Below are 25,735 nucleotides of genomic sequence, written 5' to 3'. Positions count from 1 at the left end.
GGAAAAGGTCAATGTACATGTTCTTCTATGGGTCAGTGAGTGCATTGATTTCATTCAGGTCAGTGTAATCCTTGATTTAACCAGTAAAGGGTCAGGTGCAGAGTTGTCTCGTTGTAAAGTAATATATGTTATATGAAATTGAGTGGTTTTGTCCACTGGTAATTGTCTCTTATGAACTCTTATAGTAGGTCAAGTAGTAATAAAATTTTACCCCATTGTTCGAAAATATTCAATGTTATGTTAAGTGCTGTCTGACCAGTGGTCTGGTTTTAGAAATTCTGCCTTTCACAGGGGCACTGGGGTAGCCCAGTGGTTAAAGCGTTCACTTTTCACGCTAAAGACCTGTGTTCGATTCTCCACATCGGTACAATGTGTGAAGCCCATTTCTAGTTTCCCCTGATGTGATATTGCTGGAATATTGCTAAAAGTGGTGTAAAACCATACTCACTCACTGGTTTCTACATAACATGGTGTATTGTTGGGGAGCAATTTTGAATCAAACAGCATGATATTCACACAGCAACAACCAAACATTCAAAGTTGTTGTTGTTGTAAAGACGTTTTACTGTTTGACTAACCCATATTGTGATGGTTTCAGCACTCCACACCTGGGGTAGAGCTGCGGCAACCCTTCTTCCCCACCTATCTGAATGCCAACAAGATGCGCTGCTTCCACCGAACGCGCAGCTGAAGCGGTATTCTCATGGCGCCCTCAGCGAGGCAGGTTTCCATCCTGTACATCCTCTACTAAAGCAGATCAGGAGAAAGGCCAAGGTATGGCTCTGAACTTGTTATCATAGAATATTACTTCCTTCGTTCAGGAGATGATATATTTTCTATCGGTGGTGGAATTAGAATGAGTGAGGGAAATATTTGAGTCTGGCCGTTTCTGCTGATGGTTCTTGATACCAACAATTCATGCTGAAGCAAGTCATCAAGCTTGATTATACAAACTATTTGTCGCTTCTAACAACTAATAATGGTTGCTCTTAACCTCTAATTCCAGACCCGTGAAGCTCCGGTTAGATATTGATCTTCAGTAACCCATACTTGTCGTAAGAGGCTTAATTAACGGGATCGGGTGGTCAGGCTCGCTGACATTGGTTGACACATGTCATTGGTTCCCATTTACAGCGCAGATCAGTGCTCAAGCTGAACTTGTTGATCACTGGACTGTCTGGTCCAGACTCGACATTTACAGACCTCCGTTAATATATAGCAGTGGAATATTGTTGAGTGCAGTGTAAAACTGAACTCACTCACTCTTTTAAAGGAACACACAACAGTTCATATGATTAAAGTATATACATTAGATGGAATATACAGCAAGGACTGGTCGGCTCGAGTCAGTATAATGTGTCTGAATGGGTATTTCTGCTTCACTGTGGCATGGTATCTGAGTGGGCTAGCACTATAAAACCAGCTTAAGTCTGGGCTAGTACAAGCAGCTGCACATACACATACACGCCATCATATGAGCTAAATATTCTCAAGCACGACGTTAAACCCAATTTCACCTCACCTTGTTTATCCTCCTCCGCCATGTGAGGATGGTTGTGAGAGCACCTGAGTCCCTATAAAGGCACATATCCTTTTCTATTTTGGACCTTACATAAAATTATTGCTGTATGCAGCTTTTAAGATTGTATTCTACTATATGGTTTAAAGGTGATCCTAAATTATCGTTGTTTGACATGTTTTTCATCGTCTTTACATTTGATGGAAACTTGTGTTACGTTAGCAAATTACCCAGGCTATGCGGCTGACCCACATTATTATGTCCTGATTGCGCTCTACCCTCCTATGAAACGCTTCCAGCTCTGCGCTGTAAACATTGCTTCTAGTTTAACCACTTTTGGATTTGGTAACTACCTTTCTTCCCATTTCAGAGACGTGCAAAGAACTGCCCAGGTAAGAATGCTTATTCACAAGTCATGCCTATTCATCCGATTGATTGCTGTGAAATGGCCATGTGTTGTTAGCTACTGCCGATATGTAGCTGTGCCAGTGATGAACCCTGGGCTAATAAGAGATCATGCGTCAGCGGGGCTAACCTCTTAAGCGGGCAGAAGGGACTAGATCTTCAGCGCTTGAAGAGAACTACTACCCTAAGACTTAGATTTGAAGTCTCTACCTCTCATGAAGGCGAGATCCTTTTCTGCGAGAGTTGTACCTCGGAAGAAGCAGGCGTGTGCCAGTGATCCCACCACATCCTCATACCTGAAGTCACGATGCCGTCAGCAAGAGAGCGAAGCCTGCTTCTACAGCTACATGAGCTTGACTTATCAGGCGCAGCCATTGACAGAAGACCTTCTATCAGCGATGAATGACGCCGGGTACCAGAGATAGTAGCAGCGTCAACTCTTAACAAGTGCAGTGTTAATGTTAGAAGAGCGCCTCATCGTTGTCAGAAGCATCATCATCCCTGCAGCAGTCTCTTCAGACGCCAGGCACTCCACATCTTACAGAGGGGAGACTACGTCTAAGAATCAACCTTCATGAAGGCCTGAAGAAGATCTCAAGACTCCAGTCAGGATACCACGATCATTGGGATGCTCGTTCACCTGAAGCGCAGTTGGTCATACAGATCTTCACGCACTCCGCGTCGTCGTGGGAGGCCGGGAGATGTCTAAATCCGATCATGGAAGTTAACCTCATGGATTGCTAATGGCCTGGACCTAGCATCACCTTCAAGGACACGGACGACTGAAGCGTTTACATACAAGATGTCCAGCGATGATTTGAGCACCTCACATTTCCGCCCTATAGAGCCGATCTCCCAAGTACCAGGGACAGCCTCAGCTCAGCCTTTGATAAAGGCTATTAAGTTCCCAGAACCAGCATATCCCGGCGTTCCAGCCAGGAAATTCCCCTTACATCACATGGAACCCTTCCTGGAAGGCACCAGAGATTGATGAGGACTACAAGATCATCAGCGACTTCGCTATAGGAATTACAAGATAGGGACAAGAAGTTAGCACAACTGGATCACGACTACTAGGCGTACCTTCTTAGGACTAGCCAGATCTAGGGCTATCAATGAAGCACTCATCTCGAAGTTCAAGAACTCCACCGGCCGAAGATGACCAGATGATACAGGGTTTTACATGACGCATGATTCCTGCGTATTTGACGTAACAATTTTGTAAAGACTCTCAAAATATTATCATACAAGTCAAGCTTGACGCAAGTTTTATGAGTTACCCTCACAATTCAGTTCAGAGTCAATAAAATCGATCTGATAAGCAAACAATGATAGTTTTCGTGAGGTCTTCATTAATTTAGATATTTCTTTCAATTCATGTTAATAACTGTATGTTAAAGTGAATAAATCACAAGCCTGATAATTTGTTCAGTATACTCGAGTTTGTTATGACTGAACTGAACTGTGAAAAATATACTGTTTATTAACTAACATATGAATGAGAATACAACACAAAACAATAAAATCTTTGCCTTTTGATATACACACATAAATATTACGCTAAAATTTTAATGACTCCCAAATATTGAAAATGACTCCCAAAAGTAAATACTGTGGGTCCCCATGACTCTCTAGATCTGTTTTCAAAGTCTGTGTAAAACCCTGCCTGTACAACCTTCGACAGTGGGTGGGCGTCTTCAACGGTACTGGGGAATACTACAGGGCGACTCACATTATTCCAGATACCCTACGCAGAGGTACAAGATACAGTTGGAAACCACCCGCCCGGCTTACAAGCAACCCGCTGGCCTTCAGATACGCAGCCGACCAGACAGAGAAACTGGATGACGCAATCAAGACTCTACTCGACAAAGATGCAGTAGAAGAGATAAGTCAAGATCTCATCACGCCCGGTGTTTACTCCCTAATTTTCCTGGTACCGAAGAAGAATTCCAAGGAGAAGTTTCGGCTCATCTACAACATAAGGAAGTTCAACCAGGAGTACCTTCGCAGACTAGCAAAATTCAAGATGATACATCTTCCTCAGCTCCAACATCTCGTTCGTCCATCAGACTACTGCGCCAGCATAGATCTGCAAGATGCTTACCTACACATCCTGATACATCCAGACTCAAGGAAATACCTAAGATTCCTTTTCAACGGACATCACTTCCAGTGGAAGGTTCTACCGTTTGGAATATCGTCGGCCCCCTGGTTGTTTACTTGAGTGACCAAGCCCATCTACATCGTCGAGGTCTACGCAGTGCTTTTTACCTGGATGAAGGAATTCAAGCTCATCAAGATCCCAGTCAACTCAGACTGCAACTAGACTTCACCATCAGGCTTCTCACTCAGTTAGGATGGCTGGTAAATCTCAAGTCGGAACTGGAGCCGAAACAGGATCTTCAATTTCTAGGAATACGACTCATCACGCCGGTGAATCGCATAGTCGCCCCAGAGGATCGTTGGGTCAAGATACAACATATGATATCTCAAGCAATGCTCTCTCCGTTGACACTACATGCTTGGCATGCTCGGTCTACTCACCTCAGCTCAAGACATGACTTGCAGAAGGAGACTACAACTGCGCCCACTACAAATATTTGTGAACGCCCATCTCGACAGTCTGGATCTGCTGATTCTACCGGAGAGCCTGAAACCATACCTCCTATGGTGGACTCGGAAGTCGAATGTTTGCGGAGGAACCTTTTTGTCAAAGCCGGTTTGCAACACTCATCTGTACGTAGATGCATCGATACAAGGATGGGGTCCCCACCTCGACAACGAAGTGGCAGCAGGGAAGTTGTCGAGTCAGGATCAGAGTCTGCACATCAACCTGTTGGATATAAAAGCAGTGATCAACACTTTACAACACTGGTGCAGCGTACTAAAGAACGCGCAAGGCTCATGGTCCACACGGACAACTCCACAGTAGCGTTCTACATCAACAAACAAGATCAACAAGTCTGCTACAACTCAGCTTTCTCCTGTTCAGCATCGTCGACGACCTGAACATCTACAGGAAGGCATGTCACATTCCAGGAGCAAAGAATGTCATAGCAGACGTCCTATCTCGTCCACTACAACCATCCGCGACGGAATGGGTGTTACACCCAGAAGCGTTCTGGTTCGTCATACAGACAATAGGATCTCCCCTGATAGACCTGTTTGCAACAAAGTTCAACAAACAACTACCAACATTCGACTCACCGATTCCGGATCCTCAGGCATGGGCAACAGATGCTTTAAGCATCTCATGGGAAGGACTAAACGCTTATGCGTTTCCACCTCCAGCACTACTACCACAAGTAATACAGAAAATCAAGCAGATGACAACGCTGCAACTGATTTTGGTCCGCCCTATTGACCAGCGGTATGGTTTCCCGTCCTCATACAAGAACTCGGAAGTCCAACCCTGAAACTACCAGAGTGGTCGAACCTGCTCGTCCATCCACACACCAAGCAAGCTCACGGGAATCCGGCATTGTTCCAGCTACACGCGTGGAGCGTATCAAAGCTTGCCTGAAGACTAGAGGGTACTCCGCCAGAGCAGCGAAAGCAGTAACACTAGCTTCGGCCTTGATCAACTCACAACTTATGCGGCGTTGCAGAGATTTGAACGGTATGCAGCGAGGAAGGCTTTACAGCGGTAAAGCAACCCATCCTCAAGTGGCGGAATACCTGTGTCATCTGCGACAGACGAGACCTTAAAAGGTTCAACACTCTCAATGTACCTGGCTGCTCTCAGCACAGTTATCACCATGAAGGCGGGTGTCAAGCTGACCAAAGTACCAGAGATACTGGCACTACTACGGCATTTCGTTCAAGTTGGAAGAAGACCAACAAAGAAATTCAAGGCTCCTGCCTGGGATCTCAACATAGTTCTACAACATCTCACCAGTGATTCCCTCACGAGCCTTCTAGAATGGACATCCTTTGAACTACTGACTCAGAAAGCGCTGTTCCTGATAAGCCCTAGCAACAGCAGCACGGATGTCAGAAATACATGCTCTGGACTTTGAACGAACACGATTTGAATCAAGACATCGTGACTTCGTACATCTAGGACTGAGATGGGATTTTATTGCCAAGAACCAACTGCCCGGCCAGCCTGACAAACAGTTCCACATCCCAGCACTCTCTACAGTCCTTCAGCCACAGGATACACAGGATCTATCGTTATGCCCTGTCAGAGCACTAAAAGTCTACCTACAAAGGACAAAAACAAGGAGACGAAAATTCAAGTGCCTATTCATCCCCTTATCCACTGAGACGCCCAAGGAAGTCTCAAGGACAACAATATCGATATGGATGAGAGCCGTTATACTAAGGGCCTACAAAGCAGCAGGACTTGAGCCTCCATGAGCCTCCAATCCCCACGAAGTCAGAGCCCTGGCGTCTACACTTGCTCTGCATGGAAACTGCTCGATTACAACAATAATGGAGGGCTGCTTTTGGAAATCGGACACAGTGTTTGCCAACCACTACCTCAGAGACATTGCCACCGAAGGCGTCTCAGGCATTCACCAGTTTGGGCCACTTGTTGTAGCACAACAACTAACGGTTCCATAAAGGCGCTGAGGAAAATCTCACCCTTTTATCACGTGACTTGTGAAAACCAACGCTCTGGAGAGCAAATGGTTCAAGTCCATGCACACGTCTAGGACAGGCTAGCATGAGTGATAGACCCTGTACTCTGTATAGGACATATGGAGTTGCAATAGTTAACTAATGGAACATTAGTATATCTAAAATCCATACGAAAATGTATAGGAGAAGTTTGAGGAAGAAATCCTGACAAGTTGTGGTTCCCCAGACTCCTCAGTTAAAGTTGAAAATACAGAATCATCAGCAGTGCGTCATAAGTTCCCATGGGGGGTAATACAGGGCGTAAATCAACAGCCAGAGAATCCAGAAGGGGCCTGACCCACCACCGATTCCGGCCCAGTTCTGCAAGCATTTAGCATGAGTCAGGATAAGGAAAATATGTAAAACTTTCGATTGAAGTTGATATTTTATACTTATCCTGACTCATGAGGTCAGCCCTCCCAACCTCCCCTCTTATGGCACTCTGGCTTTCCCTGTAAATCCGAGATTGTCGGGCATACATACAGAGAGATGGACAAAACATGGCCAGTCAGGTGACCAAAAGAGCCAAAGGGCCAAAGGAGATAACTCATGGGTGAGTGGTGATTTTACATCCGCTCTTTAGAAGGGAACTTCAAGCGATTTCAAGTGTTCCACTATCATTCGCAAGGAGAAGGAGACAAGTATTTAGCATGAGTCAGGATAAGTATAACATATCAATTTTAGTCAGAAAATTACATTATCTGGAACTGAGTACCTCAAATGAAACAACTTCAAATCTTACAACCCAGTAAAATTATTTCCATTCCATCATGACAGAAAGAATGCTTTAAAGAGGTAGTATTTACATGTTGCCATAAAATAAACTTTGATTATTTCAAATATAAAACAAGTACCCTTGACACAAGCGTTAACCAGTATTTGAATTAATTTTGAAAAGTCACTGGCCAGGAGGGCTAAGTAAAAATGTTGCTAGCCCACATCACACTTCACTGGCCCTGGAAAATATCAATATCAAAATACACATTGGTCAGAAACTCTGCTAACTTGCTACCCACCAAAAAGATATCTTACACAAAATGCACATGAACAGGAATGACCTCAGTCAAGTGTTGCATGATGGCTGGATATGCTTTGCATCAATATGATGAAACCTTTGCGGACTGACTTTTAACACCTTAATAATTGACTTCATCATGTTCATGTGCATTAAATAAAGAACAAATTATCTCAGATGTGCATTTCAGCTAAATTATATGAGTCAGCTAGCGGAATAGGTTAACAATGTATTCACAATCAGGTAGCATTTGGCTATCTGGCAAATAGCTATTTCGAACGCTGAACACAAGCCAGTGTTGCCGCTTTAAGTGTGTTTCCTTGTGAATCAGGAGGAGCAGACAATCCAGCGCAAGGATCCATTCAACTTGTCAAATGATGAGTACTACAACCCGAAGGTGATGGACAACTCTCTCCGATCTACCCTGGGCAGCAGTCTCATACAGGTCAGTGGACAAAGTTGTAGCATTCACGTCTGTATTCTGTAGATCTGTGTGCAATGGTTCATTTGGAAAAGGTCAATGTACATGTTCTTCTATGGGTCAGTGAGTGCATTGATTTCATTCAGGTCAGTGTAATCCTTGATTTAACCAGTAAAGGGTCAGGTGCAGAGTTGTCTCGTTGTAAAGTAATATATGTTATATGAAATTGAGTGGTTTTGTCCACTGGTAATTGTCTCTTATGAACTCTTATAGTAGGTCAAGTAGTAATAAAATTTTACCCCATTGTTCGAAAATATTCAATGTTATGTTAAGTGCTGTCTGACCAGTGGTCTGGTTTTAGAAATTCTGCCTTTCACACAGGGGCAGCCCAGTGGTTAAAGCGTTCACTTTTCACGCTAAAGACCTGTGTTCGATTCTCCACATCGGTACAATGTGTGAAGCCCATTTCTGGTTTCCCCTGATGTGATATTGCTGGAATATTGCTAAAAGTGGTGTAAAACCATACTCACTCACTGGTTTCTACATACATGGTGTATTGTTGGGGAGCAATTTTGAATCAAACAGCATGATATTCACACAGCAACAACCAAACATTCAAAGTTGTTGTTGTTGTAAAGAAGTTTTACTGCTTGACTAACCTATATTGTGATTGTTTCAGCACTCCACACCTGGAGTAGAGCTGCGGCAACCCTTCTTCCCCACCTATCTGAATGCCAACAAGATGCGCTGCTTCCACCGACCGCAGCTGAAGCGGTATTCTCATGGCGCCCTCAGCGAGAGGCAGGTTTCCATCCTGTACATCCTCTACTAAAGCAGATCAGGAGAAAGGCCAAGGTATGGCTCTGAACTTGTTATCATAGAATATTACTTCCTTTGTGCAGGAGATGATATATTTTCTATCGGTGGTGGAATGAGAATGAGTGACTGAAATATTTGAGTCTGGACGTTTCTGCTGATTGTTCTTGATACCAACAATTCATGCTGAAGCAAGTCATCAAGCTTGATTATACAAACTATTTGTCGCCTCTAACAACTAATAATGGTTGCTCTTAACCTCTAATTCCAGACCCGTGAAGCTCCGGGTTAGGATATTGATCTTCAGTAACCCATACTTGTCGTAAGAGGCGACTAACGGGATCGGGTGGTCAGGCTCACTGACTTGGTTGACACATGTCATTGGTTCCCATTTGCGCAGATCACTGCTCATGCTGTTGCTAACTGGATTGTCTGGTCCAGACTCGATTATTTACAGACCGCCGTTATATAGCTGGAATATTGCTGAGTGCGGCGTAAAACTGAACTCACTCTTTTTAAAGGAACACACAACAGTTCATATGATTAAAGTATATACATTAGATGGAATATACAGACCAACTACATTGAAAGCACAAATTAATAGTATACTGTGCTCAATCACTGAAGATGTTAATATCACCACATGTGGAATTTACAGTCAGTTCTGATCTTTTGGGATATTTTAGGAGTCCTGCTTTTAGATATGAAAACACTTTGACACTTTATCCTGTGTACTTTACACAGTAGGCGGCCTGTCAGTATGATATCTGTGGACTGCCGGGACAGCCTAACAGGAAGGGCATGTCACTATCCCCAGATACTCAGATGTCAAGAGTCCAAATTCACGGGCAGCATGTCAGGGTCGATTTCTGTCGATCAGCGGGACAGCCTTACAGGGGGTATCACCTACCCCAGAATCTGGATATTAAAAGCACACCATGTACTTGGTGACTTTACACATACACTATACGCTTAACATACACATATATTTCACATACACAAGATATGTCTACAGGGCTGTACTGACACTTGATACACAGCACTGGCACATGACTGATTAATATCGTCATTACACCAGTACATTACCTTTGTAACATTATTTACCGCCTCCGTGGTGTAGTGGTTAGAGCGTCTGCCCGGAGAGCGGAAGGTCGCGGGTTCGATCCCCGACTCGCCATACCAAAAGACGTTAAAATATTGTACTTGTTGGTCCCTGCTTGGCACTCGGCATTAATGGGTACAACAAGGACTGGTCGGCTCGGAGTCAGTATAATGTGTCTGAATGGGGTATTTCTGCTTCACTGTGGCATGGTATCTGAGTGGGCTAGCACTATAAAACCAGCTTAAGTCTGGGCTAGTACAAGCAGCTGCACATACACATACACGTCATCATATGAGCGAAATATTCTCAAGCACGACGTTAAACCCAATTTCACCTCACCTTTGTTACATTATAAAATTATATCAATTTGATAACAATTCCATCATTACCAACCTCACCAATAATAAGAAATATATTTAACCTGAGATAAGATTACATATTTTAAGGTGAAATGCCATTTAATCCCAATGTATATATAAACAATTCATTGACATATTCTAACTAAACATAACATAGAATTATAATACTCAGACCAGCCTGACATGCACATACACTTTCCAACTGGTTGCAAACTCACAAATTTCAAATCAGTCCTTATATACCCCCAAGCTATAATACCCGACTTGATTGATCCTAAGCTTACTTCCCAGATACAAACATACAACAGTCTCTCATACTGCACACCTCCAACACACACAATCACTCCCTGCTTACATCACTGCTCTGGTTTGCACGTCCTCACTCCAAACCTATCACACCTCAAATATAAAATATAACATACATTATATTAATTGTGATCTTGACAATAAACAATCCTATTGCTGTTAATGACAGCCGATTAGTCTTTATCAGCAGGACCTGTGAAGGTCCGGGTTAGAATATTGATTTTCAGTAACCCATGCTTTTCGTAACAGGCGACTAACGGGATTGGGTGGACTTGGTGGACACATGTCCTCGGTTCCCAATTGCGCAGATTGCTGCTCATGCTGTTGATCACTGGATTGTCTGGTCCAGACTTGAATATTTACAGACAGCCGCCATATAGCTAGAATATTGCTGCGTGCAGTGTAAAACTAAACTCACTCACTCGCTCACTCTCTCACACTATCAGCAGACTGAGAGGGATATTCATGATCACTTTCACTACTTCCAGAAAGGTTCACATTATTCGAAATTCACAAATTTCATTTCTTTTCTACTTCGTACCGTGAAAAGTTGATACTATTACAAGTGACCCCTGAACTTTGATGAAATGTTGAAAGATAATTGTACTCATTGTGTTGCCCAGGTAACTGATTAATGAGTTTGAAAACAGAGCTGTGTACATTTTTGCTTCCGGTAATTGATTCTTTTGATACACATGATAGAAGACTTATTCATTACCAAAAAATTGTACCACTTTTGGTGGTAAATGTTACATGCACTAGGTGCAACCTGACAATAATGGTTGCCACATGAATACGTGCAAACACCTAGTTGCGGGTACAGCAACGTGCAGTGAACTTGGACAAAGTATTGTGACTATGTGTCCCAGTCCACCCAGCTGTGAATGGGTACCTCGTAAGGATGGGAAAGCCACATTAACTCGGTGCGCCTAGTGGCTGCAAGAGTTGTATACTCCCCAGGGAGTTGAGATTGATAACTCGATGTGCTGTTGAGACTGACATCCAATGATAGAGGGAACAAAATACCAGCGCCTTTAGCATGCACTATTCTTTTTCAGAAGAAGTCCTCCTTGGGGTACATATAAGCATTAAAATGTCCATTTTAAATCCTATGACAGTTGTAACTATATGTTTCAATAAAATATTTACAAAACAGAAACCTTGTTTTATCTTGTGAGACCACCCCTACAGGGCCTCACCGGAACCCCTACAGCCGATAGCAGGTAACTGTTGCCGTCTACCTCGTACGTCACTTTTCATGCTGTCGTTCTGTTGAATAGACGTGTGTGGTGTTCGTTTCGAGTTTGCTCTCCTACCGATACGATGAGTGTAAAAGAGTCTCAATCTGTATGTATGGTTCCTTTCTTTACGCACGGGCGTTAGATGGACGTCATATGTTGATATTCTCATTCATCTTTGCCATTGGGTTCTCTGTTTTCCAGCCTTGTGGCAGGCAAAATGGCGGACCGCGCAATTGTGGTTTCCTTGCTACATGTTCTTGTTCATATATTATGTTTGCATATTATATGGTAGGCTTGCCTAAATTCTCTCTCTTTTCAGCGAATTTGTGGTAAGTCGTTGTTGAGTAATTTTGATAGTGTTCGTTTCGTATCACTCCACTTTACTCACTAGTATGTACACGCAGGTGTGGCTAGACTTCTTTTCTGCTTTGCATTGTATGTTTAGTATTTAAATGGCTGTAGCTTGTAGCATTTAAATATCGCCCATGCGTTTTATTAATTGTTATTTATGTTTGCTGCATCACAGTTCCTGCTAGTAACACTGGCATGGCTCTGTTTGTTGCAGTTTAAGCCCTGTGCGTTGTGCCGTGCACACTACCGCCACAGGATGTACATAAGGTGTGCCTCCGGTGTTTACCCGAGGACGCTCACGACGATCAAGGATGTTCATAATAAGCGCCCTTGCGTCAATATTCCTGTTACGTATGTTGTGTTATGTTACGCATACACATTTCATACGCTTATACACGACGTGGCTCATAGTGGCTGAGGTTGTGTTTGTTTTGTTTTGTTTTTTTGCCTGGGTTTCTGCGCCTCACGTGCATTCTTTCAGGCACACAGATTTTATGGTTTCCAGACTCCGAGAGGAGATTGGTACCCGGTCTACGGGTAGAGATTACAACGGCACATCTTTTAGGGGAGGTCCTGACCCGAGCTCCGGCTCCGGGAAGGGTCCAACCTCCTGGGATGATCGGACCCGAGCATCGGCTCCGAGGACGCTCTGAACCTGGGGACTAGCACCGACCCGGGCTTCGGCCCCTGTAGTGCGCAGATCCCTGGCGCCAGTAGCTCAGGTCTCGGCCTGATGTCTATCAACGCCCAGGGCAGGAGGCTGTTGAGTGTGACGGAGCTACCGAGCTGCCGATCACCTCGACGCTCCGAGGTCTGCCCGTGTACACCAGGGGAACCCAGCATTCCCAGGCTACTCCCATGTGTCTCGGGACCAGGGTTCGGACTAGCACCAACCTGGGCTTCGGCCCCGGTACGGAGCAGATCCCCGGCGCTGTTAGCTCAGGTCTCAGCCTGATGTCTATCGACGCCTTGACCAAGAAGCTATCAAGTGTCCCGGTCACCTCGACGCTCCGAGGTCTGTCTGAGTGCTTTGGATACCCTGATTTATCAGGCTACTGCCATGTGCCTCGGAACCGGGGTTCAGGCTCGTACAGTGGACAAGTCGATTTCGGCTTCGGCTCTTTTTGCTACTTTGAACTTAACACTGAGTAGGTTAGTTCCTGAGGCAAGTGCGAGATAGAATCGCGGCTGTGTTGCCTCAGGTGTTGTCCGTGTCGAATACCCGAACTGTTAGAGTTCGCCTCCCGGAGGGAAGCCTGCTTCCAGCAAGGCATCCGGGACAAGGCCTCACACTCTACCGTCAGTCTGCCGTTGTTTCCCCTTAACAGCTTGACGAGCTGTATGCTCCACTCGGCGCATACATGGAAAGGGGAAAGGGGAAAGAGTGCCGGTGATTTTTCATCGACGACTCTGGGCGGCATCTAACAGAGGTCACAATCATCTGGCTAAGGACTGCATTGTAGCTGTGCCAGCCAAATGATGAGTGCGGTTATGGGCCTATGGCGCCTGGGACTATTTCGAGGAATACAGATGTCTGTTGAGCTTCTCGTTAATCCCTTAGGTGCCCAGGCACCGGCAAACATTATGTTGCCGACTGCAGGGGTTTACTGTCTTCTGCTACAAACCCCGGTAGAAATGTTACACGCCAGTGTCGGCTTCACGATTGACGGCGAAAATACTCAGTGCCGAGATCCAGTCTCTGCTGGGCAAGGCAACCATCGAGGTGGTTTCCAATGGTCAGAAAATGTCGGGTTTGACTCCATTTATTTCCTTGTTGCCATTAAGAACGGAATGTTCAGACCCATTCTCATCTGAGAGCTGAACGAGTTAATAGAGGTACTGTCCTTCAAGATGGAGACACCGCGCTCGGTGATCTCATCTGTCGAGACAGGGGATTGAGGCGCATGTCAATCGACCTCGAGGTCACGTACCTCCTTGTCTATTGCACCCTGATTTCAAGATTTACCTTCGGTTCTTCTTTGACGGGACGTGCTACCAGTTTCGTGTGCTCCCCTTAGGCTACATTATGGCGCTAAGGGTGTTCACCAAATGGACGTTTATCACAGCCCAGATAGCCAGATCGCAGCTAGTGCCGGTGTTGCCACCCGTAACTAGGTGACTGGCTCATCAGGGTTTTAGAATAACAGTTCAGTCTGGGCACCTCACGATCAGTGTTGGTCACTCTTACGAAACGCCGGGATTCGAATTACCTTTTCGGCCAGACATTCTCTCTCACGGGGCAACACACCTGAATCCTCGGATTCTCTGGGTGGCGTGGCCTCTGTCAGGTCTAACCCCCAGACACGCAGAATTCCTACAGCCGTTGCAGACACAATTCTGGCTTCGAGGCAGGATTCGACACCCGTTCAGTGTGTTGATCGGTGGGGCGCGCTGGTGTGCAGATAGGGGGATTTCAGAATCCCTATGCTGCGGATTTAGTTCGGATATTGGAGTTACTATAACCTCGTTTTTGTTGAGAGCCTTATGACTTGCACCATTCCCGGGGACTCCATGGCTATTTCCACGTTTCACACCTCGTTTGATGGTTCTCTGCCTAGGCAGCACCCTCTCGTACAGCGCTCCGTAGCATGAACAGGGTTCGACCGCCTTGGCGGCGACCGAGCCCACCTTGAAATTGCCAATTATTCTCAATTGGCTATCTGGCCCTGACTTTTCAAGTATATCGTCTCTTTCACTTCACTTATTGACGTGGAAGACGGCTTTATTTGTGGTGGTGAGCTCTGGTAGAAGGGTCAGGTACATCCATGCGATACCCACTGACCCGACACTGACAGTATTTATACTGATCATGTCCGTATTCGCCTCCAGGATACCTACCACTCTCAGTTCGATATAGCTTTCCACGTGACTGCTCATATCAAACTTCCACCCCTTACCCAGCCTTCCACACCGGGGACCAATCTTTCAATTGCTCAACCCTTGGAGTGACTATAACGAACGAACAAAAGGGATCCGTATAGGTACCCATGTGTTCTGTTTGGTGGCGGGAAGACTGGGGAGTCTGCTAGCAAGCGGACTTTATCTCGTTGGCTTGTTTCAGTAATTGTTCGGTTACAATGCTAAGGTTTACCTTCCCCCGAGGGGTTGAAGGCAGACTGGGTAGGGCAGATGCCGCTTTGTTGACAATACACAGCGGCACTGCTCAATGAAGAGATCGGTTCTGTTGCTCTTTGGAGCTGGCAGAACGCCTTCATTCGCCATTACTGACTTGACACGCATTCTAAGGATTGTGCATGGTTTCGTCTTTCGGTTCTCTCCAGTGGAGAGTGTCCTGCCACCCTGACCAAGTTAGTAACTGGTCATTGGTATCGGTTCTGTGTTCAATGTCGATATGGTTCATATCACTACATCATATAAGCCTTACCACCCTTTCGGGTTGGGTCGGGTTTGGGGGTACATATGTCCCTTATGTCCTCTTCACTTAAAGGCAAGAGAGGGCGGGGCCGGTTTTGAACGCTATAACCAGTTATATGCTATTAACCCGTCATGCGACGGAATTGGGTACAAACCCCCTACGGGTCACTGTTTGGTATGCCTCTCTTCGAGCCGCATGTCATGTGACCAGGTTAGTGTAATAGTGAACCAACACATGTTCAGCTACGCTTTTCATTATTCAGGGGATTTTTATACGCTAACAGTTTTTCCCTCTTCCCGAGACTTCGGTATTTGGGAGTCTGTGTTAATCAGCACTTTGGGTGATGGTGATTTACACTTACCCTCCTCACGACGAGAACGTTTGGTGGGGGTGTTTTATCCTGCTTTTCACTCGTACAATGCATGGCGTTTGTACTCGTTCGATTTCCTCAGAATGTTTTTAGCGAGGCTTATAATTTCTCTTGGTTTTATCGAGGTCCCGGCAAGCCCTGTTCCAAACAGGAGGGGTGCATTCGAGCATTAGTTTGCAGTACTTATTAGCTTGACTCCTGGGTTATTGGCTTTTGAGCGTTTTTTACGCTTTCCCTTCCCTCATACCTCTTGGCACGCTTCTCTGGTTCGGGCTATTAAGGTTGGGAGTTGTTTCGGCATGTCCCCATTCATTCCTTTCCATTGTAATGGTTGGGGGTGGGGTTTTATGTCATAATTGATTTGAGCCAATGACGTATTAGCTTGGACTCTCTCTTTCCCGTCCTAGCCACGCCCCCGCCTGATTGACATCAGCGGTCAGGTGGCTCGGTAAGTGTGTTTTTTCTATTTCCGTATCGGTTGTAGATTTCACTCCACCACGGGTTTAGTTGTTGCCAGACAGAATGCCACTCCCGTCTCAAATATCTTTGGGAGTCTGTCTTATGCTTATATGTACCCCAAGGAGGACTTCTTCTGAAAAAGAATTATACAAACCTGTAGAGGTTATGAATTCTTTGAAGAAAGTCCTCCTTGGGGTACAGCCACCCGCCTCCCCTCATTCTGTCTGATACGTTCAGCATGAAAAGTGAGGTACGAGGTAGACGGCGAGAGTTACCTGCTCTTGGCTGTCTCACAAGACAAAACGAGTTGTTTTTTTTGTAAATATTTTCAAAGAATTCATAACCTCTACAGGTTTGTATAAGTTGCGTGGATATGTGCGCTATATAAATATCCTATAATAAAATATCCTGTAATAATAATAAAAGTTCCCTGAATTACCAATATTTTACTTGCACTATTACATCCTGCATAGAGTGAAATGTTTCCCAGGCTGTTTCAAAGTTTGGGGTTGTTTGTTGCCGCTTATGCACATGCATTGATTCGTTTGTCCTCAGATTCGAGAACAAGAGCGTGCAGCATTTGGGGGTGGAGAGATGTTTTTCATGAGAACCAATGCTGACCTGACTGGCATGGATGGAGACTTGATTCTGGCAGAGTATGCTGAGGAATACACTCCCCTGATGATGCAAGTTGGCATGGCAACCAAAATAAAGAATTACTACAAAAGGGTGAGATCTATGTTTTGGGAATAAAAAGAATAAAGATGGTTATCCAGTCCTGTTCTCTCCATCAAAGTGATAAATACAGGACTGGTGAGTAGTATGTGTCAGAGTGGGGTATCCACAAAGTCTGGACTGGTTCAAACAGCCACATTCATATGTGCATGCACACCATTTTAGAGGACAGTAATCTCAGAGCTACAGATAACGTTTTGGGTCATTGAGTTATGTACTCGCTTGTGTTTATTTCAATTGGGTATCCTAATTTTCCTTAGAGTAACCAAATAAATTATACCTCCTCACTCAAACTCAGTTGGGTATTTTGCCATTTTCCATTAATTGTAAAAATATAATAAAGTTTAAATGTTGGTTTACATGTTTGTAATTTGTTTTGATCTGTAATATAAGAACTGATAATAAAGACTGCAAACTGCCAAATTCATGTGTTGAAATAGAACCTCTCAATATACGTCAGTTATTTCATCTATCCACCAGTATGCAAGCTAACATATGACATTTTTGTGGGTATGCTTGTAAAATCAAAGTTATTGAGTATTTACAAAAATTCAAGTGTACTTGTACATAATAGATGTAATAGGAATTGGGTTTTCACATAAATATTTGCGTAATTTACTCAGATACGCAGCTTATCTGTACCACTGAATCTTGTACACCACATCAAATCCAATTTCACCTCACCTCACCTCAGCTCAGCTCACCTCACCTCACCTCACCTCAAAACCACCCCATCCCAACCAACCCGCCCCGCCTCGTCCTGCCCCATCTCACCTTGCCTCACCTCAAAACTACCACATCCCACCACACTTCGCCCAACCCAACCCCGCCTCGCCTCGCCACGCCCAGCCTCACCTCAACTCAAGTTGTTGGATGTGTACAAGGACTGTGACTATGGTTTAGAGATTGTGCTTGTTATGTTTTATCCAACATTGAGTAAATAAGAGTAGACATTTGCCACAACAGTATATGTATTTATCCTTCAGAAACCAGGGAAGGATTCGAACCCTCCTCAGTTCCCATTCGGAGAACTGGCTTATGCCCATACGTCCCCGTTCCTGGGGAACATCCAGCCTGGCTCTTGTCTCCAGGCATTTGAGAACAACATGTTCCGCGCTCCTATCTACCAACACAAGACTCCAGAAACAGACTTCCTCATCATCCGAACACGCCAGAAGTAAGTCAAGGATACAGCTTAGTTCTAGCATAATGATGAACCAGTGAAGATCCGTGTTAGAATAGAATAGAATAGAATAATACTATAATGCCTTTTGAGGAATTTGTGTTACATCAGCAGAGCTAAACATATTTACATAAATTCTTTGATTTAGGTATCTTCATATTTGTTTAAGAGAGATATGGTACTTGGAATAAAGGATGTACGGGCTCTCTTAGTTTTAAAAATTTGGAACTTTGTAGCGGCGGACGGAAGGGAGGAGGTTGTATTCCGAATTTATGTAGTGAGTATGGTCAGATATGATTTTGACAGCATGATTCACGATTTGCCGTTAGAATTGGTCTTCAGCAACCCATGCTTGTCGTATGAGGTGACTAACGTGTTTGGGTGGTCAGGCTCGCTCATTTGGTTCACACATGTGTCATCGTATCCTTATTGCATAGGTGGATGCTGATGCTGTTGATCACTGGATTGTCTCCTCCAGACTCAATTATTTACACCATTTTGCTGAGTATGGCATGAAACAACAAACTATCATTAGGTTCAGTTTGTTCAGCACCCAACTGTTAAGTCAATTGTTATCAGCCTTGACACATGAGGCTGAACTGGATTTTGATTGATTTACTTACATTATGTCCTAAAAACACAGTCATTTACACCAGTTTGAATGGTACAGTGATAACTAAATCAAATATGTAGATGTCCGGGAACTATTTAAAAGTGTTTTCCAGTTCCTCATCTATCATGCTTTATTTCATGTGCGATTCTATCTATTCTACAGCTACCATATCCGAGAGGTGGACACCATCTACTGTGTAGGGCAAGAGGGGCCTCTCTATGAGGTACCAGGACCAAATTCCAAACGGGCCAACAACTTTGTCAGAGATTTCCTTCAGGTAACTCACCTATGTTGTCATTGCCATGGTAACTAAATTCCAGGAAGGATATGTCCCCAGACAGCTTTGCTGGTCATGAAAAGCCTCTTCTTCAGTTAAGTGGATAGGTTTCGTTAACAGCACATTGTACCCTGACTAAGTTGGTGCTCATTATAAACCACTGCTTTGCCTGGTCCACATTCAATTATTTACTGGTTGCTGTCCTATTTAGGTGAAATTGTAATCTGCAAGTGATTTCCCCAAAATTAATGTAAACAATGTTGAATGAAGTTTAAAAAAAATGTTCATAAAAGATTACAAATGTAATTCAGATGGGGGGAGGGGAGTCATCAAAACTCATCTTGGTGTGAATCCACCCTCTACAGAGCAGATTTTTCAGGTTTCATAAAAAGTAGTCTGTACTCAAGAAAATAATATCTGCTGGACTATTGCTGAGTGCAGCGTTAAGCTACAAACCTGATTACGAAGGTATAAGAATTTATGATTATTGTGAATACCAGTGATCATAGTTGTGTTTGAAGGGTGGCTGAAGTCTTTTCAAGACTGGTAACAGCACTGCTTTTCTTATTTCTAGGTTTTTATCTACCGTCTGTTCTGGAAGAGTCGAGATGAGCCACGTAGGATCAAGATGGAGGACATCAAGAAAGCATTCCCTTCACACTCAGAGAGCAGCATCCATAAAGCGTCTCAAATTATGTGCTGACTTCAAGAGAACTGGTAACTTGACAGCCCACATAATCTGAATAATGAAACTTTTTATCCTCCCAATGTGCAATAGAGGGGGATATAGTTATTGACTTAGTAGTAGTCATTTTTTTCATCAAGGTCATTTCTTTAAAACTAATGGGTATTCTTTCATGAAACTTTGCACAAGCAAAGGCCAGGTGGACAACTTGTGATGGTTGCAGAAGGAAGTTTTAGGATGTGTGTTACTCTGTTTCCATGGCAACAAGTTTGAATTTTCTTAGTGGTTTGTTTGTCTGGACCATATCTCTAAAACTAGTTGGTATTCTTTCATGAAACTATGCACAGGGAGAGATCAGGTTGTGAAATTGTTTTTTAGGGTGTTTTAGAACGTTTAAGAATTGGTCTTCAGCAACCCATGCTTGTCGTAAGAGGCGACTAACAGGATCGAATGGTTGGGCTTGCTGACATGGTTGACACATGCTACGCATCACAAAATCATTATGGGATTCCTGGGCAGAATGGTTCCCTATTCTTTTTATACATGATCTCTCGGCAGTTTCACTGAAGGTCAAGGTGATTAAACAAAACTATGTTATCATGGTAGCTAGAGACAGTGGACTTTCTGTTTCAAAGACGTAATCTATTGGGCATGCATTTTCCCAAAGTGGAAGTAAAGTTTGAAAACTGGAAGTGCTCATAACATTTTTTATCAAAAAACATTTTGTGTCAAACTTGTGATGCATATATGAAGTCAAAGGTCCTTGGATGTTGTAAAGACAAAAACCTCATGTCAGGTTCAGCTAATGGTGGGGAGGAGGCTGCTTCTGTTTTGAACGTAATGCAAACACCCTTCTCATAACATGTATAAATGTTACTTCACAACCTGACCGCCTCCGTGGTGTAGTATTAGAGCGTCCGCCCGGAGAGCGGAAGGTCGCGGGTTCGATCCCCGAGCGCGTCATACCAAAAGACGTTAAGATATGGTACTTGTTGGTACCTGCCTGGCGTTCAACATTATTGGGTACAAGAAGGACTGGTCGGCTCGGAGTCAGTATAATGTGTCTGAGTGGGGTATTCATGCTTCACTGCGGCATGGTATCTCAGTGAGCTAGCACTATAAAACCAGCTTAAGTCTGGGCTAGTACAAGCAGCTGCACATACACATTCACACGCATGCATGTCGTCATATGAGCGAAATATTCTCAAGCATGACATAAAACCCAATTTCACCTAACCTCACTTCACAACCTCAAGTTAACTTAGTTCCAAGATGTCAATGAGGTTTTTTTTCTGGGTATATACTGATTGTTATACACTTTAGAACTGATGTCAGTATATGTTTGTGAGTAATAACATGACCATGTCTTGTCCCAGGTCTGGACTCCAACTGGTGGGTGTTGAAGCCTGACTTCCGCCTACCTACAGAAGAGGAGATTCGGGCCATGGTGTCTGCAGAACAGTGCTGTGCCTTCTATAGCATGGTCACAGCAGAACAGAGGCTCAAGGTACACCTGCCACACCTTGTTTGTTTGTTTGTTTGTTTAATGCCGCACTCAGCAATATTCTGGCTATATGGCGTTAGTCTATAAATAATCGGATCTGGACCAAATAATCCAGTGATCAACAGCATGAGCATCAATCTCAGCAATTGGGATACGATGACATGTGTCAACGAAAATTTGTAACACTAACTACACTGTTAAAGGAAGAAGAAACAGTTGTTAACAGATATATCTTTATACAAGTTTTGATGTGTTGCTTTAGAGGCATTTTAGGAATTCACAGATACGGTCCTGCTGGACAAGTTTGATGACTTATATTCAAACAATGGTATATTAAAGAGGTCATTATTCATAATTCGTCGCTAGATTGGCTTTAGTGTGTTTTCAATTTGTTCTCTGTAAATGCGTTACGTGAGAAAAATCTCCTTTGCTTGTCATGAATACATACAATAATGAATTATCAAGATACATCCAGCCTCTCATGGAAAGAATGAAATAGTTCATAATTAGAGTCTTTCAACAGCTTTAGAAGTAATAAATATATGGTGAAAATAATTGGATGTCAATGTCTTTTGTTTGACTAACATGACGTCATGTTTGATACGTCATGTTCCTCAAAATAAAGAAGTTGACATCCATAAATTCTTGCCTTTAGTACAGAAATAGTTTTGTGTCATATTTTCATGTATAGTAGACCAAATATTTGTGATCCCTGTTTGCCAGGACGCTGGGTACGGAGAGAAGTCTCTGTTTGCTCCGGATGATGAGAATGAGGAGGAGACTCAGATGAAGATTGATGATGAAGTGAGTCGAGTCCGATGAAGAAAGAGGTCTTATTATACCTGTTACTGTCTGTCAGTCACCATATTAACAGAAATATTTGTCAACAAATGATCCTATGGAAGCAAATTCCAAGCCACATTTTTGGGAAGATGCTGCAGATGGTGGTAGTGATGAGGGCATGTGCTATTTTCTGATTCATAGAAAGTGGGGCAATTGTGAACTTGGCATCTCTTTAATGCAGTGTACTGAATGTGAAATATTTTTCAGCACCACCAACTATTCACCAACCCATTATTCTGTTACCATTTTAAATCAACAATTTCAAAGTCCTAACATGTACAGGTTTCCAAACGTGCTTTGTAATTCTGGTAAAGAAAACATGCATGTTTAGTTCAGATAGTGACAACGTTCTCACAACATTTGTAGGTTCGGACGGCCCCATGGAATACAACACGGGCCTACATCTCTGCCATGAAAGGCAAATGTCTTCTGAAGCTGAACGGAGTGGCAGACCCCACAGGGTGTGGGGAGGGTTTCAGTTATGTTAAAGTCCCCAACAAACCTCAGGCCAAACAGGAGGAACAGAAGGACACTCCGGTCAAACGGACAGTCACAGGCACTGATGCTGATCTCAGGAGGCTCAACTTGAAGGATGCTAAACAGCTGCTGAGGAAGTTTGGTGTGCAGGAGTCAGAGGTAGGTTGGCTGTTTGATGATGGACATTGGAGATTTAGATATTGTCTTGCCACCATTGTCTAATGCTTCTCCATGTCTTTATGATTACTTCCACACAGGAATGTCGTGTCCGAAATGTGCTGAATGTGCTTGGAAACAAGGTGGCGTCTGAGAATAACGTTTCATGGACAGGGGGTTACTGTAATCAGAGGCCCAGATAAGCTGCGTATCCGGGTAAAATACGCATATAAAATTTCCAATTACGCATTGAAAAATAATTGTTGCGTACCAATTACGCATTTAAAATGTTAGATATGCAAAAAGTTTAAAACAAATGCGTACGGAATATATTTATAAAAATCGCTTGCGTAATGAAAAAGACATCGATTGCTATCAAGTTGTATTGTTAGTATAGGACAAGTGCTGTACTGTCCATTTAGGATGAGGGATTTTTTATGAACTCATTTCCATTATATTTAAGTTGGTTTTGATTAGGTATGACATAGTCATAAGGCAGAACATACCTGCTTAGTAAACTTACTCAGTCACATAATGCTTAGGTGAGTAAAATGACTGAAATACGCACGTTTGAAAGCAGTGGGTAACGGAAAATGAAATACCCACTCAACATTCATAATACGCACTCCAAAAAAATACAGTGGGTGCAGTACCCACATGAGCTAAATCTTATCTGGAGCTCTGTGTAATGAAACTGAAGATAGTCTAACTTATATTGAATTTCAGTTAACGAAACTGAATCATGACTCTTGACAGGTCAATATGCCTAAACACAGAGCTTCGGACCAGACCTCTTGATCTGGTCAGGTCACCTTGTTATCTAGGGTTTTTGTCAACGTATGATGGTCATGTCACGAGCACACATTTTTGTTGACTTTAATTTGCAGAAAACATGGTACTGAGACAACTAAATATGGCACTCAAAGACAAAGTTGATAAATCCATTGTTAGTTCGAATTCAGGGAGCATAATTTTTGAAAATATGTTACTAAGCAAATGTTCCTTTGCCATGGGTTTTGTTTGCATCCATTACCCCTGTTACCCTCATGTTTAGCTGGAATCCAGTTGAGGGGAGATAATCCTGTAATCGATGTTGATACACGGGAAAGCTTTGGTTTCAGGGTTGGATTTAAAGAATTTTGTTTTCATTTGCTGTTATATATCTGTGATATTGGTTTGAATTTAAACAAATGAAAGAACACATATTTATGATGGATATAATTGCAGATTAAGAAATTGTCAAGATGGGAAGTCATTGATGTTGTGAGGACAATGTCAACAGAGCAAGCCAAGACAGGGCAGGAGACTGAAAGTAAGTAATAATTTAGTACTGCTAACATCTATATGGAACTTACTTACAAACAAAGGATTTATCCTCTGATTTGTTAATGTTTATTGAATAGCAGCAAAAGTGATTGCACCCAACAAGTGTATTATGCGACCATCGCTGTAACTTTTGTCAAAGCGTGAACTTATAGTTCATAATCAATCAAGTTTATTTCGTAACAAGGCCTTAGGCCCACGTACAATACAAATAAGCATGTGTAATTATAAGATAGTGGCATTTGACAATCAGGTTTATGTGTATAAAGAATGCAATGACAATGCTTCCTTAATGTAAGAAGAACAATTTGTTAGTGTTGAAAACTTTGTACAGGATAATGTGTTTAGAAAGTATTGCTGATCTATGTAATTTGGTAATGCTTTATAATCATGATAAATTTTGCATTCAAATAGGAAATGAAATTCATTTTCTTACAAAATTATCATTACAAATATTACATAGCCTTTGGTGCCTCGAACTCCATCAAATCTACCGGTATTTTTATATAATTGAAGTGCACCGATTCGTAACATTGTTATTGACGCCTCGCATCTTTAGATTTCAATAAAGTTAAATATGGCTCAATGCAAAATACACTTTTGATACTGGAATAGACATCAAGCGATGAACATTTGTGCATTTCTGAAAATATGAATTGCTTCTGACAATCACCAACTCTTACATGAAAATCTTTCAAAAAATTGTTCCTCGTTGCCAACTCCTTGAGCTTCCCACACAAAACCAAAACCATAATTGAACAAAGTATTTCAGACAAAATATACCCACGTTTTCCTACCAACTTTGTCATAGAAACTATGTAATGTACTTGAATTTCTACCAAAATAAGAAGATATAAGTTATGGGATATACTATGCTAGAGTTTTTTCACTGTTGTATCTGAAACTGCATTGTCATGCTCTCTACAGATAAAGGGGGAGGATGGAGCAAGTTTGCCCGTGGCAACCGCTTCTCCGTGGCAGAACACATGGAAAGATACAAGGAGGAGTGCCAGAGGATCTTTGATCTCCAGAACAAGTAAGCTCTGGGGTTTTTCTTAGTTTGAATAACATCCCCAGAAATCGTGAATGTGGAAACAGAAAAGTAAAATAGACAAAGGTTTCGGTGCTCTAGTGTCCATAGTCACTGTATACTCATTATCCCCCGCAACGCGTTTTGCGGGGGGTATTAAAATGGACTCCGGCCGTGCGTGCGTCTGTCCGTCTGTCCGTGCACATTTGTCTTCACCAAACTTGGCACATAGATAGATCTGGTGATGTACTTGTGCCTTTTGGTAGTTTTGGAATTCTGAATAAAATATTTTTGGCGTTTCCATGGCAACAAGTTTGACTTAGCCTAAAATTGGTGGTTGTGCTCCTTTCTGGAGCAGAACTCTAAAACCGTTCAATGTTTCTTCACCAAACTTGGCACATAGATAGATCTGGTGGTGTACTGGTGCCTTTTGGTAGTTTTGGAATTCTGAATAAAATATGTTTGGCATTTCCATGGCAACAAGTTTGACTTAGCCTGAAATTGATGATAGTGCTGCTTTCTGGAGCAGAGCTTTAAAAA

At 43.1% G+C, this 25,735-nt stretch overlaps 1 protein-coding gene across 1 annotated transcript in view; it reads left to right on the top strand.

Annotated features, from left to right (window-relative positions):
* The window catches only part of LOC124280377 (transcription initiation factor TFIID subunit 1-like), an 86,015-nt gene that overhangs the window by 22,320 nt on the left and 37,960 nt on the right, over positions 1 to 25,735 (top strand). Inside the window, 12 exon segments of the mRNA XM_046716285.1 lie at positions 8,669 to 8,776; positions 8,779 to 8,844; positions 16,925 to 17,098; positions 18,091 to 18,281; positions 19,063 to 19,177; positions 19,752 to 19,856; positions 19,858 to 19,894; positions 21,239 to 21,369; positions 22,090 to 22,170; positions 22,576 to 22,845; positions 24,070 to 24,154; positions 25,093 to 25,201. Of these exon segments, the coding sequence (XP_046572241.1) occupies positions 8,669 to 8,776; positions 8,779 to 8,844; positions 16,925 to 17,098; positions 18,091 to 18,281; positions 19,063 to 19,177; positions 19,752 to 19,856; positions 19,858 to 19,894; positions 21,239 to 21,369; positions 22,090 to 22,170; positions 22,576 to 22,845; positions 24,070 to 24,154; positions 25,093 to 25,201 (1,472 nt within the window).

Source organism: Haliotis rubra, unplaced genomic scaffold, assembly GCF_003918875.1.
Source record: "Haliotis rubra isolate DU_JTF1 unplaced genomic scaffold, ASM391887v1 Scf266, whole genome shotgun sequence".
In the NCBI taxonomy this organism is placed as follows: Eukaryota; Metazoa; Mollusca; class Gastropoda; order Lepetellida; family Haliotidae; genus Haliotis; species Haliotis rubra.
This window is presented reverse-complemented; position numbering and strand designations above follow the sequence as displayed.